We start from the raw sequence: 13,061 nt of genomic DNA, 5'->3' as shown, positions 1-13,061 counted from the left end.
TATAGAGGGATTTTTTGCTTAATCTCATCAGCATATCTGTGATAATTTTTTTTGTCTAACGGTTGTACGGACACGTGAATGAGATAGAGCAGACTCGTACCACTAATTCTACAATTACAGCCAGAGCGCTATTTGCAAATAGAGATGTGATCTACTAAAAACTAAATGCATGATATAAAAGCAAGGATTAAAAGATGCATGAGCATTTAAAAAGCTCTATTAACTACGTCATCAAATTATCGTATGATATTCGAGTCGAAGAGGTGACGTCATATAACAACGCAGGCACTGCCTATGATATACTTGCCTAACAACCTCAAGCTATCAGTCACTATGGGAGACAAATTTTTTTCAATGATTAAAGCAATCAGTCAGATGTATAAGATGCTGAGTGACTCTCCTCGGAAAGCGAAAAAGGAAATCAATAATTTTAGCCACAATACTAAAATAAGCGTTTCTAGTTAGTCTTGAGTCCTTGAGGGTTTTTCTTGCTTCTTGGTAGCCTGGGTCCTGGAGGGCCTAATTTGACTTTTTCTTCTTGGAATAATTTTCCATTTCCATTTTCCAATCTCCGTGTTTTCCGTGCCGTTTTCGCTTCTCCTAAAAAACGGGGAAGTTTTTCTTCTGATAACACCCTCCGTCACGGTGTTTTTCTCATCAGAAATAAACAAGCCTTTTCTTGTTCCGAAAGGTCAGAACAAAAAATCGTGGTTCTCAAAACAGACATGTCGGAAAATGAGGATGAATACCAAGAATTTACAAACTATAATTCATCAACAATAATCAGAAAAAGATATGAAATTACTGAAAAAACTGGTGATCCAGATAGAGACTATATAAATGCACCAATAGGTAAGATCGTGTGTTTTTTTTCTTTCAATTTATATTGTTTTTTAAAGGTGAAGAAGAAGATATCCCTAAAATTCTGGCCACCGCCACCAAAAAGCCATCAGTTACCATCTCAGAAACAGTTTGATTTTCGAACCCTAACTGTGATTTGGTCTAATGTCCACTCAACCCCATCTAATTCCAGCACCTTTATATATACAGAGGTAGGAAAAATAGGAAGCTTGGAATCACTGATTTGATTGAGAAGATGTTTTCACCTCTGCTCTGGCCAAACCAAAGAAGTAAAATTTCAATCTGGGATTCTGGCCTTCCTAATAATCTCTGCTCTAATGAAGGTTGTCTGAATGATATTTCGAATAATTACTGTGGGATTGGGTAACTTGCATCAGTGGAGGCTAACATGCATAGCCCTCAAGTGAAAGACCTGGCTGGTCATCATTAAAATACAAAGTTAAATCAAAACAAAAATGATAGAGTAGAGCTGGGAGCGGAGTTGCGTAGTTGTATATTAATGACCAGACAGGTCAGTCAGGCACATCCTGGCAAATGAACGGGTTGAGCATTTGCATGGGGACGACCCTGCCTATGCCCCGGACAGTCCTGGGCAAATGTCTGGGGTCTGAAAAAAATAACTTTTTCCCCGGACCTACGTCCGGGGCTCCAATTTTTGCGCCATAAATTTACCCCGGACGTATATCGCCGAGCACACTTTAAACCCCCGGACGGCGTTTGTCCACGGAAGAATATTTCAACGAATTAGAAAAAAGCCCGCGCGGTCAGCGATTCTATAAAAAGCGACCGCGCGGTGGGCTGTCTGGGGCGTCCGGGGTAGTCTCTTCAAAAACAAATAATACGGACCCCGGGCACGCATCAAAAAAACCCCGGACTGTCCGGGGCATAGGCAGGGCCGTGCATGGGGTATTCCTCACCCAGTGTAAATGAGATAGGACGTCTCAGGCTAAAAGCGTGAAAATGAATGAAAATGAACTTCAAACTGAAAAAGGGAAAAAAGGAAGAAAACTGGGAACTTTATTTTTTCATTACAAGTTTCTTCAATCTTCAAAGACAAAATTGACCCGTGGAAAAAAAATTTCATCTGTGCAGTTCTTTGAAATGAAGCAAGATATTTCCAACCCGGTTCAATTAAACTGGGTATTCGGCGCTATTACGTCACTTTCGTTTTAGACCCCGTTCATTTGCCAATGGCCGCAAGTGAAAAATACCCGGTTCATTTGCCAGGATGTGCCTGACTGCAGGTCATTCATTTGAGGGCTATGTATGTTTGCCTCCACTGATGGGAGTTACCCACTCTCACAGTAGAAGAGGGATGTCAACATTAGACCAGTTTATTTTTTAATACGCGGTTTATTAAACTAAAATCAAATGACTTTGGAGGTTCGGTGAAATGGTGGTGGAATGGCCGTCCCATGTTGGGTAAAATAGTCCCAAGTTGGAGCAGTTGGCGGTAATTTATGAGTCAAAATGGTATTTAGTCGAGCAAAACATGATCTCTATCTACAAGTTTTTGATCTAATGAAATGGATCTAAAATTGGGAGAATTTGGGATAATCTATAAAGGTAGGGTAGGGCGTCAACAGTCATTTTTGGGGCAAAGTCAGAAAATTCAAGATGTAGTGTTTTTTTATGAAAATTTAACCTATTGTGAGGCATTCTGCGCAATTTTTAAGGTCAGAAGTTCAAAATTGGCTGAACCCCCCTGGGGGTACTGATTCGCACTACAGGCAAAAATTGGAAAAAATGGCATTTTCTGGCCTTTTCAAGCCTGTAAATATGTCAAAACTATTGCAAATCTTATTTTTTTCACTTGCTGTACTAAATTTCATGAAGAAACAACAAAATAATCATATTGGATTGAAAATTGTGCCCATTAGAGCCCTAAAAGAGCCGTTTTAAGCCAATTTTGGGTAGCAAAATGCTTTTTAAGGCCAATTTTGCAAGCTCATAAACTTTAAACTGATCGATTCACATGCCTGAAATTTTCAGAGATTGAAGTCTTCAATAAAGTCTTTAATCAAAATGAATTTCAAGTTTTTCACTTTTTTCAAAAAATCATAATGGCGTCTTCAAAAATCGCTTTTTAGCAAAAAAAAATCATATTTCTCAAAAAATAGCATTTTTTAAGGCAAGCTTCTACAAACTGAGTTTAAATGCTGACTGAAATTTTTTTTGCAGTGATAGTATACTGGAGATACTCCAGGGAAATCAAAATCATTTGCGTCTGGGATGGGTATATGTCCGCCATTATGGAAATAAAATCCCTGCTAAGAGCCATTTTCAGGCCAAAAACCCGAATTTGGACTGAAAAAATCTCTAAAATGTCAATAGAAATGAGTCCAAATTTTCTTGCAGTGATAGTATTCTGGAAATGCTACAGGAAAATCAAAGTCATCTGGGCTTTGGATTTGGGTATATCCACCATTTTGGAATTGAAATTCCTGCTAAAACGCAATATTTCAATCAAAAATCCATTTTTTGACTCAAAAAATCTTAAAATTGGCAATAGACATGAACCTAAAATCTTTTTGCAGTGATAGTCTTCTGGAAATACTCCAGGGAAATCAAAATTGTTTGGGTTTAGGATTTGGGTATATCCGCCATTATGGAATTGAAATATGTGTTAAAACTGGCTAAAATACAACGTTTCAAGCAAAAACCCCGTTTTTGAATAAAAATTGCACTAAAATGACAATAGACATGGACCCAAATTTTTTTGCAGTGATAGTCTTCTGGAAATACTCCAGGGAAATCAAAATTGTTTGGGTTTAGGATTTGGGTATATCCGCCATTATAGAATTGAAATATGTGTTAAAACTGGCTAAATTGCAACATTTCAAGCAAAAATATTATATTGACTTAAAAACTGCTCTAATATGGCAATAGACATGAACCTAAAATCTTTTTGCAGTGATAGTGTTCTGTAAATACTCTAGGGGTAAAAACTATTCAGGTATAACATTTTTAAACTGACGCCAGTTTTAAAATGTATATAATATTTCAAGCTAAAATCTTTTTTTGACGGAACAAGTCTTGAAAATGGAAATGTAAGTGGGCTATAAAGAATTGTTGAGTGAAATGCGATTTTTTAAATAATATATTTCAAATAGTATTTCTAAATTAAAAGATTGTAAATTCACATTCTTTGCTTAATATAATATACAAAATATTTAGTCAATTATGATGTATCGGATAGAAATATGTAGCATTTTAACAGAGATTTCATTTCCATAAGGGTGGATGTAAACAAATCTCAGACTGAAATGATTTTGTTTTTCCAGGAATATTCACAGAATACTATCACTTCAAAAAAATTTGGGTCCATGTCTATTGTCATTTTAGAGCAATTTTTATTCAAAAACGGGGTTTTTGCTTGAAACGTTGTATTTTAGCCAGTTTTAACACATATTTCAATTCCATAATGGCGGATATACCCAAATCCTAAACCCAAACATTTTGATTTCCCTGGAATATTTCCAGAAGACTATCACTGCAAAAAGATTTTAGGTTCATGTCTATTGCCAATTTTAAGATTTTTTGAGTCAAAAAATGGATTTTTGATTGAAATATTGCGTTTTAGCAGGAATTTCAATTCCAAAATGGTGGATATACCCAAATCCAAAGCCCAGATGACTTTGATTTTCCTGTAGCATTTCCAGAATACTATCACTGCAAGAAAATTTGGACTCATGTCTATTGACATTTTAGAGATTTTTTCAGTCCAAATTTGGGTTTTTGGCCTGAAAATGGCTCTTAGCAGGGATTTTATTTCCATAATGGCGGACATAGACCCATCCCAGACGCAAATGATTTTGATTTCCCTGGAGTATCTCCAGTATACTATCACTGCAAAAAAAATTTCAGTCAGCATTTAAACTCAGTTTGTAGAAGCTTGCCTTAAAAAATGCTATTTTTTGAGAAATATGATTTTTTTTTGCTAAAAAGCGATTTTTGAAGACGCCATTATGATTTTTTGAAAAAAGTGAAAAACTTGAAATTCATTTTGCTTAAAGACTTTATTGAAGACTTCCATCTCTGAAAATTTCAGGCATGTGAATCGATCACTTTAAAGTTTATGAGCTTGCAAAATTGGCCTTAAAAAGCATTTTGCTACCCAAAATTGGCTTAAAACGGCTCTTTTAGGGCTCTAATGGGCACAATTTTCAATCCAATATGATTATTTTGTTGTTTCTTCATAAAATTTAGTACAGCAAGTGAAAAAAATAAGATTTGCAATAGTTTTGACATATTTACAGGCCTGAAAAGGCCAGAAAATGCCATTTTTTCCAATTTTTGCCTGTAGTGCGAATCAGTACCCCCAGGGGGGTTCGGCCAATTTTGAACTTCTGACCTTAAAAATTGCGCAGAATGCCTCACAATAGGTTAAATTTTCATAAAAAAACACTACATCTTGAATTTTCTGACTTTGACATTTGACGCCCCACCCTAATAAAGGGCCATTCTAGAATTTGTCTGTAACTCAGGGGACGGACGACACAGAATCTCCAAGGGCAAAAGTTTTTACCAAAATTCAAAATTTCCAAGGCGATAGAAGAATAATGAATTTCCAAGGCAATTGAATTAAAAACGACAAAAAAGAGTGGAATTTCAGACGCATCTTGCGAAAGTTCTTTCATGAATTTTCATCGGTTCGTCGTCCGACAGGGGTAACAAAAATTTTCTGGAATGGCCCAAACACTTTGGACTGTATCAAGATTTCAAAGCGCCACTTGCTTGGCTAATCCTACCCAACTTTTTAAAAGTGGATTTTAACTTTATATGACGTTATAATTAAAAACGTTCACATGTTTTTTTATAAGGAACATGTTTGTATAGGCTGCACAGACCCCCTCTGATATGTTTTGATGTAGGGGCTGCGTGTTGTGTACCGTGAGATTGGGTTACTTGCATAGCCCTCAAATCAATGACCTGGTCATAAAAATACAAAGCTAAATCAAAATAAACCTGATTTACAATCTCTAATCATAAAAGTGATGTCATGTATATTATGTTTATTATCATTATTAAATTTGAGATTACACGTCCAGTAGCCATATAGAAACATCTGAATTCCCTGCCATCTTAAAATTTACAATCTCACATGATCTTTTATTTATTCAACCACGCTGCCATTATTTACCCTCAATTCTGTTGGCAAGCAATTTGCCAAAAATACTTGTGCGGCAAATATGAGATTCTAAAATGGTAGAGTAGAACTGCCTAGCTCTTGCACTGCTACATTTGTTTTGAAATTTGCCGCTTTGGTTGGTCAGACATTTGGTGGTTATGCAAGTTTCCCTCCACTGATGCAAGTTACCAAATTTCACAGTATAAAATTCTCATCCTAGAGTTACCTCCGTCTTTGTGTTTCTGAGTTTTAGAAACTTGATTACAGTAACTTTATTATTAAAACTAAAAGCTTTATATATCTTAAGATATCTTTGAATTTCATTAAATTTTAATTCAAAATTTAAATGGCTAGAGATTAATATCATTGGATTTCTGATACTATTTAAGGAAATTGAAACAGGTTACCCCAAAACTGGGATAACTCTGGGACAAGAATTTTTTACGCAATACGCATCCCATATATCAAAATCAGTTCTGGGGGCGCGTCCAGCCTAACGTTAATAAGGAACTTGAGGCTGAAAATGGTCCAAAAAATAAAGATTTGCTAAGAATTAGTAAGAGTTAAACTTGAACTTGCACACAATTACAACAATAACCTAAACAAAAATATGATAGAATATTGCTGACATTGACATACAATGTGTCAAAAAAAGAAAATATACTATATAAATTTTTTTTATTCTCTCCAGATGCACTTGGGCCACCTGGGAGATGGATTCGCCACAAACTTTTAGAGAGTATTTTATATGGAACACCAGTATTGGTGGCTATTCAGGTATGTTTCCAGAATTGTTTGTAACACTTTTAGCATTTTGATTTTTTAAGTGAGTTATCAAAAGTAAAGCTAACTAAGTTGCATTTCAAGGTAGTGACTAAAGGTGAATTTTTAAGTCTGTCTAAGACTAAGCCTACACAAATTTTTAATAATTCAAATTATTCTTTTCTTTCCTTTTTTTTAGCAACTCAGGACAAAAAAGTTTACAAAAATAATGAAATTTGCAAGCATACTTGGAACAGAGGAATTTTATGCAGTTTTATTATGCTTCTTGACATGGTAGGACATTTTTTCCAAGCATTATTATACATTAAAAGAGGTTACCCTCCTATGAAATAAATCATATGGAGGCTGACTGGTGAACATGGTTACCTACATCTTCAAAAATTCAAATTGTAGATTTTACTATGCCGTACAATAATAACATCATCATTTATTATTCTAGGATTGTAGACCTACGACTTGGTCGTTTAGCATCAATTGCAATGGGAATAGGATTTTATGTGGCTAATGCAGTCAAGGTATGAAATGTTTTTTGCTGATATTAAAAACTTTGATCCCCATGTTTCTGAATTTACTTCATTTTTAAATCTTGCTTGATCCAATTCTTTTCAGAATGCATTTTGTTTACCCAGACCTCCCAGTCCACCAGTCCGACCTTTAGAAGATGCTTATTACACTTGGTAAGTTGTCAGACATCATGGTTTTGACCTTGTAAAAGAATTTTTCATCCTTACATGTTTATCTTAAATAAACATGATTTTTTTAAAGTGTTTTGACTCTTGATGATGTCATCACTGACATAACTCTCTTTCATGATTGTCTCCTTTTCTAAATATTGTATATTCTTTTTAAAAAGGTTTTGAAAGTTTGTCTTTTGTATTTTCCTTTTCTTTTTAGGGGTCTTCCAAGTCATCATTCAGTATTAGCAGTCATCTGCCCATGGTGAGAACTTTAATATGATTTCTGAAATGTTACTCTTTTTTTGTAGAGAATACAAAGTATTGTATATCAAGGTTTTGTTAATTTCCTCTACTGAAAATATTTTTGAAACATTTTTTGATAGAAAATATGGGCTTCCTGTGACAAGCTATTTTGAAATTACTTACCAAAAAAACTATTTTATTATAGTCGTCTGTCCACTTTGTTCTAGATTGAACTTGCCAGGGGTTACAAAACCCTAGTATTATCCATCAGTTTTATTGGGATGTTTTCAAACATGGCATAAATTTCTATCTAGAGGTGTTATAACTTGAAACTTGTTCTCTACTATAGTTTCAACTCATGAAGATTTCATTCAGAGTTACATTAGAGAGTATCCGAAATCACAACGATGACGGATACGGTGACTTGAAACTTTTTTTTGATACTTCTGCGTATGTGTGAACCTCCGAGGAAATCCGTTCTATTTTCCCTCAACTCTTGTGTTTTGATGCTGTGCCAAAATGTGAACACAAATCAGTCAAAAATAAAAACAAACAAGACAAGATGGCTAGTAATGCAAATCCATATAATACATTTGACTACAAAGTCAGTTCTCGACACTTATTGCTCTGAGAATTTTGAAATAAAAAAAATCGAATGTTTTTTTCTGTGTTTTGAAAAAAGAAAGAAAATCGAATGTTTTGATTTTTTCCCGCCAATAGTATTGAATTCCATTTAAAAAAGCTATTGCTACAAGATGGATAATTTTGTTATTTTGAGAAATGACTTATACTTTACGTGGCGTGAGAAAAAAAGCGAAATCGGAATGTAAAAGACTGCTGATTGTAACGACGACGGCTAAATTCACTTTCAGGTCGCCGTCGCCGTTCTCGTTCTCGTTTTGATTTCGGAAACTCTCTATTATTTGCAAGGGGTTATTTGTAAAAGTGCACCAGGGTATAGCTAGATTAGGAGTTCAAGCTGTTAAGCCTACTGTATGAGGGGATAGAGTACAAATGTAATGAATTTATTTTAATGTTCATCTCATCTTCATCTAGGTACATATGGTTTTACGTTCTTCAGCATTATCATTTTCAAGTCACTACCCTTGTTTGTCTTTTCTCCTTCATCACATTATGTAAGTTTCTATATCGTTTTCAACTTCCCGTTGTTTTTTAACATCTACAAATGGGCCTCTTCATGAATTATTTTGAGTGTAATTACCATAACAATATTTTGAAAACGAGGTAAGCGTTGTCGGTGACGTAATTTATGAAAAGGTCTGTCATTTGAAACCATCTCGACACCTTTGACAACAAAAATGCTGATACATGATAAGTCCAACGCAGATTTCAGGGAACATACTAATTTTTCCATCTTACCCCAACCGAAAAAATCAAAATATTTAAAGGAGCAACGATTCTACTTCTTTTTATTGAAAATGTAGCAAGGAAATAAAATTTATTGTTGTTTAAGGGTCATTTATGGTAATGTTGTGTCGGATATACAATGGTGTTCATAGCCCAGCTGATGTTGTGACAGGCAGTCTTTTGGGTGTCATGATTGTTGCATTCATGAACAGATTTGACAACGAGATTGACCTCTCGTCAGTTATGAATGGACAAAGTACGTTTTTGTTGTCACGAAATGTTCGTAATTTTATAGCATTTCTATTGTATTGCTGGTGTGTTTTTCTACGCGTGTTGTACTATACTGAAGTATCGTATTTCATAACAACATTCCAATATTTTATCTTGGATTGTCTTAAGGAAAATTTTGACCTTTTCATTTTAAAAGAAATTATGGCTACCCGAAATTATAATTTTAATGTTAAATTGCCCCTTTTTGACTTAAAACTTTTATATTGTTAATTCTTTCTAAATTTAACGGAATTTTTGGTTCGATTCTTCTCATATTTAGGTGCTCTTATTTTGCCGATTTGGTTAGCTATTCTGTTGATTTTACATCCATTCAATGATGTTGGGATCCCTGCATTTGAAGAAACGGTACAGTCACTTTAAGCCTAAACATTTGATCTTCATTTCGTTGTGCACATTTTTATTCTTAAGATATCCCTCTAAATTCCTGTGAGGACCTCCAAATTTGTCGTCCGATTATTTTAAACTTGTAAAGATGGGTGAAATTCCTTTATCTTCTTAGTCAAGAAATGAACTTGTTATATTTCAACTACTTTAAATAGTTTGGCAAAACCATTCTGAGGTTTTGCTTAGGACTATGGAAGAGATTTACAAGACAGAGGGAGCCATTCAAAACTTTGCATTGAAAATATATTATTATGACATTCAATCATATACATTTTAGAACTCGATGGCTAGTTGTTCAGTTGGCATTATGCTTGGCAAAGCCTTTTCGCATGGAAAGTCACCACACTTCAAAGCCCTTCTTGAAACTTATATCCCTGGTGGCGTTCAGTTTGTATTCTATTTGATTTACCCCATATATATTATATATATGAAGAAAGAAATCAAATTGTTGACGTCATTGGATCGAAAATAAGGAAAAATTGAATAATGTGAATAATTTATGGGACAGTGTTTTTCATTTTCTGTTTTATCCTCGTGTTTGTAATTTTCCTTCTTTTTTCTATCCATGCTATGAAAAATTAAGATTTCTCCCCCTCTGTCGTTCTCTATGGTTCGTTTATTGACTCATTTTTAATCAATTTCAACAATCGAATACGTCATTTAGACGCGTGCCCTAGTAATAGTATGATTCGGTAACTCGAGCTAAACTGCCGAAGGGTTCTTGCCATCGCTGTTTTATCAACGCTTTTATAAAAAAATATTCACTTTAGACTGTCTGCTTGACATGCATGTTATTATATCCAAATAGATTGTAGATGACCTGCTATTTTTTGTGAACTTGTTTGTCACGTGATTACTTTTCTATTTCTTACGAAATTTAGGAGAGACGTCTATCTTCAAAGCTATCTTGTTTGGATTTCTGAGATACCTAATTGGTAAATATTTGTTTAATTTAATGTTTTGATATGTTTTACACATATACTATTGTGCAACACAAGCCCTTACCACCCAAGTTGTTTCATTACAATTTATAAAAACCATTTCTACTATTTCATATGCTTGACGAAAGAAAAGATCTCGGTTTTTGATACCAATCTGCCGTATTGAAATAAAAGTCGCCCATTGTGAAACCGTATCAAATTAACATAACAAGGCACATTTCAGCTCATTTCTCATGAATCTGATAGGAGAGAATGAGACCTATCCAATCTTAGATTTCAGTGTAGTCTGTCGAAAACTGTATAAGGAAGGCTTTTATGATTAAAAGCTTAAATTTTTAGTATTCCACACTCTCATACCTTTCATTTGTATATGAAACATTTTAAAACAATAAAAACTTTCAATTTCTCTTCTCTTTCAAGGTGTCATTTTCGTCGTACTCGCCAAAGAAGTGTCGAAATTTTTAACGAATTTGGTCATCTCCACCTTTTGCAAAATCTTCAAAATCAATTACATCAAGAAAAGTCCACGAAGCAAATTTTATACAGGCTACACTGAAAATTATCTTCTACCGCCGATATACAAAGATAGGGTAAGATTAAAATTTCTCGGTAAAGTAGGTTTTTATTAAACTAGCGAAACCTGTCTTTCTGTACTTATTTCATTTTTAACATAAATCTGACCAGCGATTTTTGAACAAAATTCTTAACACGGGAGAACTAATTATGTGACCTGGTGGACTGATCTAAAATTTACTTTGAATTTATTCCAATTTATAGAAACGTGGCGAAGACGATGATGATGTTGATGATGGAGTGATGGAAGAAAAAAGTGCAACGACTTCAACAACCAAAGAAGAAGTGTGGAACATAGGACATTATTCACGTTTCGTTTCATACATGTGTATGGGATTTGTTGCTTATTATTGCAACAATTTATTTTACCAGTATGTTGGTTTGGTCCTGTAATATTACCAGCTTTTTTGTTGGATTTCCATAACTTAGATACCGAGCTCTAGCTTAGAGGTGTTTCAACGAGCACCTGAAATTGAGATATTCTGAGGCTCCTTGGTGTACCAGTACTGGAAGACCCTGACTGAATCGATAAAAAATCAGTTCCAGAATTGTTTTTATCCTCAATATAAGCCCATTTTCTCAGAAAAATGAGAGCTCAAATACCAACGAACGAGTCCAACTCTTTTCTCCTCGATTCTTTATCCTCCAATAGACTTTATGTATTTGTTTATTCATACAATTGATTTGCATTCTTTTGTAACCTCTCTGGTTTTTCCTGCCAAGCTTCCCGACAAACGACTGAAATAAATCCAAGCTCATCTTAGGTACGTGATTCGAAACTCGGCAATAATCTACTGACTCTTTGTAGATCGTTTTAGTGAGCCAGTGCGAACGATTTATGGTGTATATGAAGAATTTTTATTGTAGTTCTCTTTCTATTTTTATGAGCATCTCTCTCGTGCATTTTCTTTTTTTTCCTTTAGATGAATTATTATGTTATTGTATCTTTATCTGTGTACAGATTTTATTTGAATTTGTTTTTTATATATATAATTTTACTAAAAATGATGAAGCTCTGGATACTATGAATACATGTTTACGGTCAACCTGTTCTCTCTCTTCCTGTAATTTTCAGTAGTTTTAATGATAAATAAATAAATAAAAATTTTGTACCCTATATGTCTGAATAAGAGGCTTCTTTCCAAGCCAATTTATGTTTACTAAATGCACTATGCTGATGTTTTGTCGTATTGAAACCGAGCAAAATTTTAAGTCGTCAACTATCCGTCGAACTTCACGAATCAAAATAAAACCTTTTGTTTTCAAAAACACATCCCGTTCCACAGATCAGGGAGCCTTATCATCAATTATAAAAATTGGTCGAAAATCGTAAGAAAATTACTCTACTATAAGAAAGTCTCTATTTTGATTCTTCCCATTTAATTGATTTCACAGCAGTAAACAAAGTTGCACTTTCTGAAAAACGTAAAAGTTGCTAGTTACCCTCTTGGATACCCTGATGTAGACTTTCCAAATACTTTAGGCAACGTAAGGCCAGGAATAGAACCTTCTTTTATTTCAAATGGACGTCAAATGAGCTTAGTAAAGCTCAAATTGCAGATGTAGAACGATAAACTCGGTATACATTTTTTTATTTCGTTAACTTTCACTGCAAATCGTATTATTTATACAAAAAAACACCGGTATGCTAACTTTTAATTCACATAGATTTAACTTATTATAGGAGCAAAGAGTATATATATTCTTTCCGAAACTTAAGATACAAATATCATCGGCCTGAACCACATCAATCAGACTGCGTTGATTTTTCGTTGATTCAAAAGAAATCGTTGGTTTTATTTCTCTCCC

The 13,061-nt window shown here is 34.3% G+C and overlaps 1 protein-coding gene across 1 annotated transcript; it reads left to right on the top strand.

Moving 5' to 3' along the window:
* The first annotated feature begins 674 nt into the window (after window positions 1–674).
* On the top strand, window positions 675–12,298 carry LOC136810618 (probable sphingosine-1-phosphate phosphatase). The gene is made up of 13 exons (XM_067067179.1): window positions 675–852; window positions 6,684–6,769; window positions 6,954–7,048; window positions 7,215–7,290; window positions 7,385–7,452; window positions 7,670–7,714; window positions 8,752–8,831; window positions 9,170–9,319; window positions 9,614–9,699; window positions 10,016–10,115; window positions 10,620–10,673; window positions 11,100–11,269; window positions 11,457–12,298. Exons 1-13 carry the CDS (start codon window positions 726–728, stop codon window positions 11,643–11,645), a joined length of 1,326 nt encoding a protein of 441 aa, XP_066923280.1. The 5' UTR covers window positions 675–725; the 3' UTR covers window positions 11,646–12,298.
* Window positions 12,299–13,061: the final 763 nt, after the last annotated feature.

The sequence above is a fragment of the Clytia hemisphaerica genome, unplaced genomic scaffold, assembly GCF_902728285.1.
Source record: "Clytia hemisphaerica strain Z4C2 unplaced genomic scaffold, Clytia hemisphaerica genome assembly, whole genome shotgun sequence".
Taxonomy (NCBI): domain Eukaryota; kingdom Metazoa; phylum Cnidaria; class Hydrozoa; order Leptothecata; family Clytiidae; genus Clytia; species Clytia hemisphaerica.
Note: the sequence above shows the minus strand (reverse complement) of the source record. Positions and strands in the feature narration are given on the sequence as shown.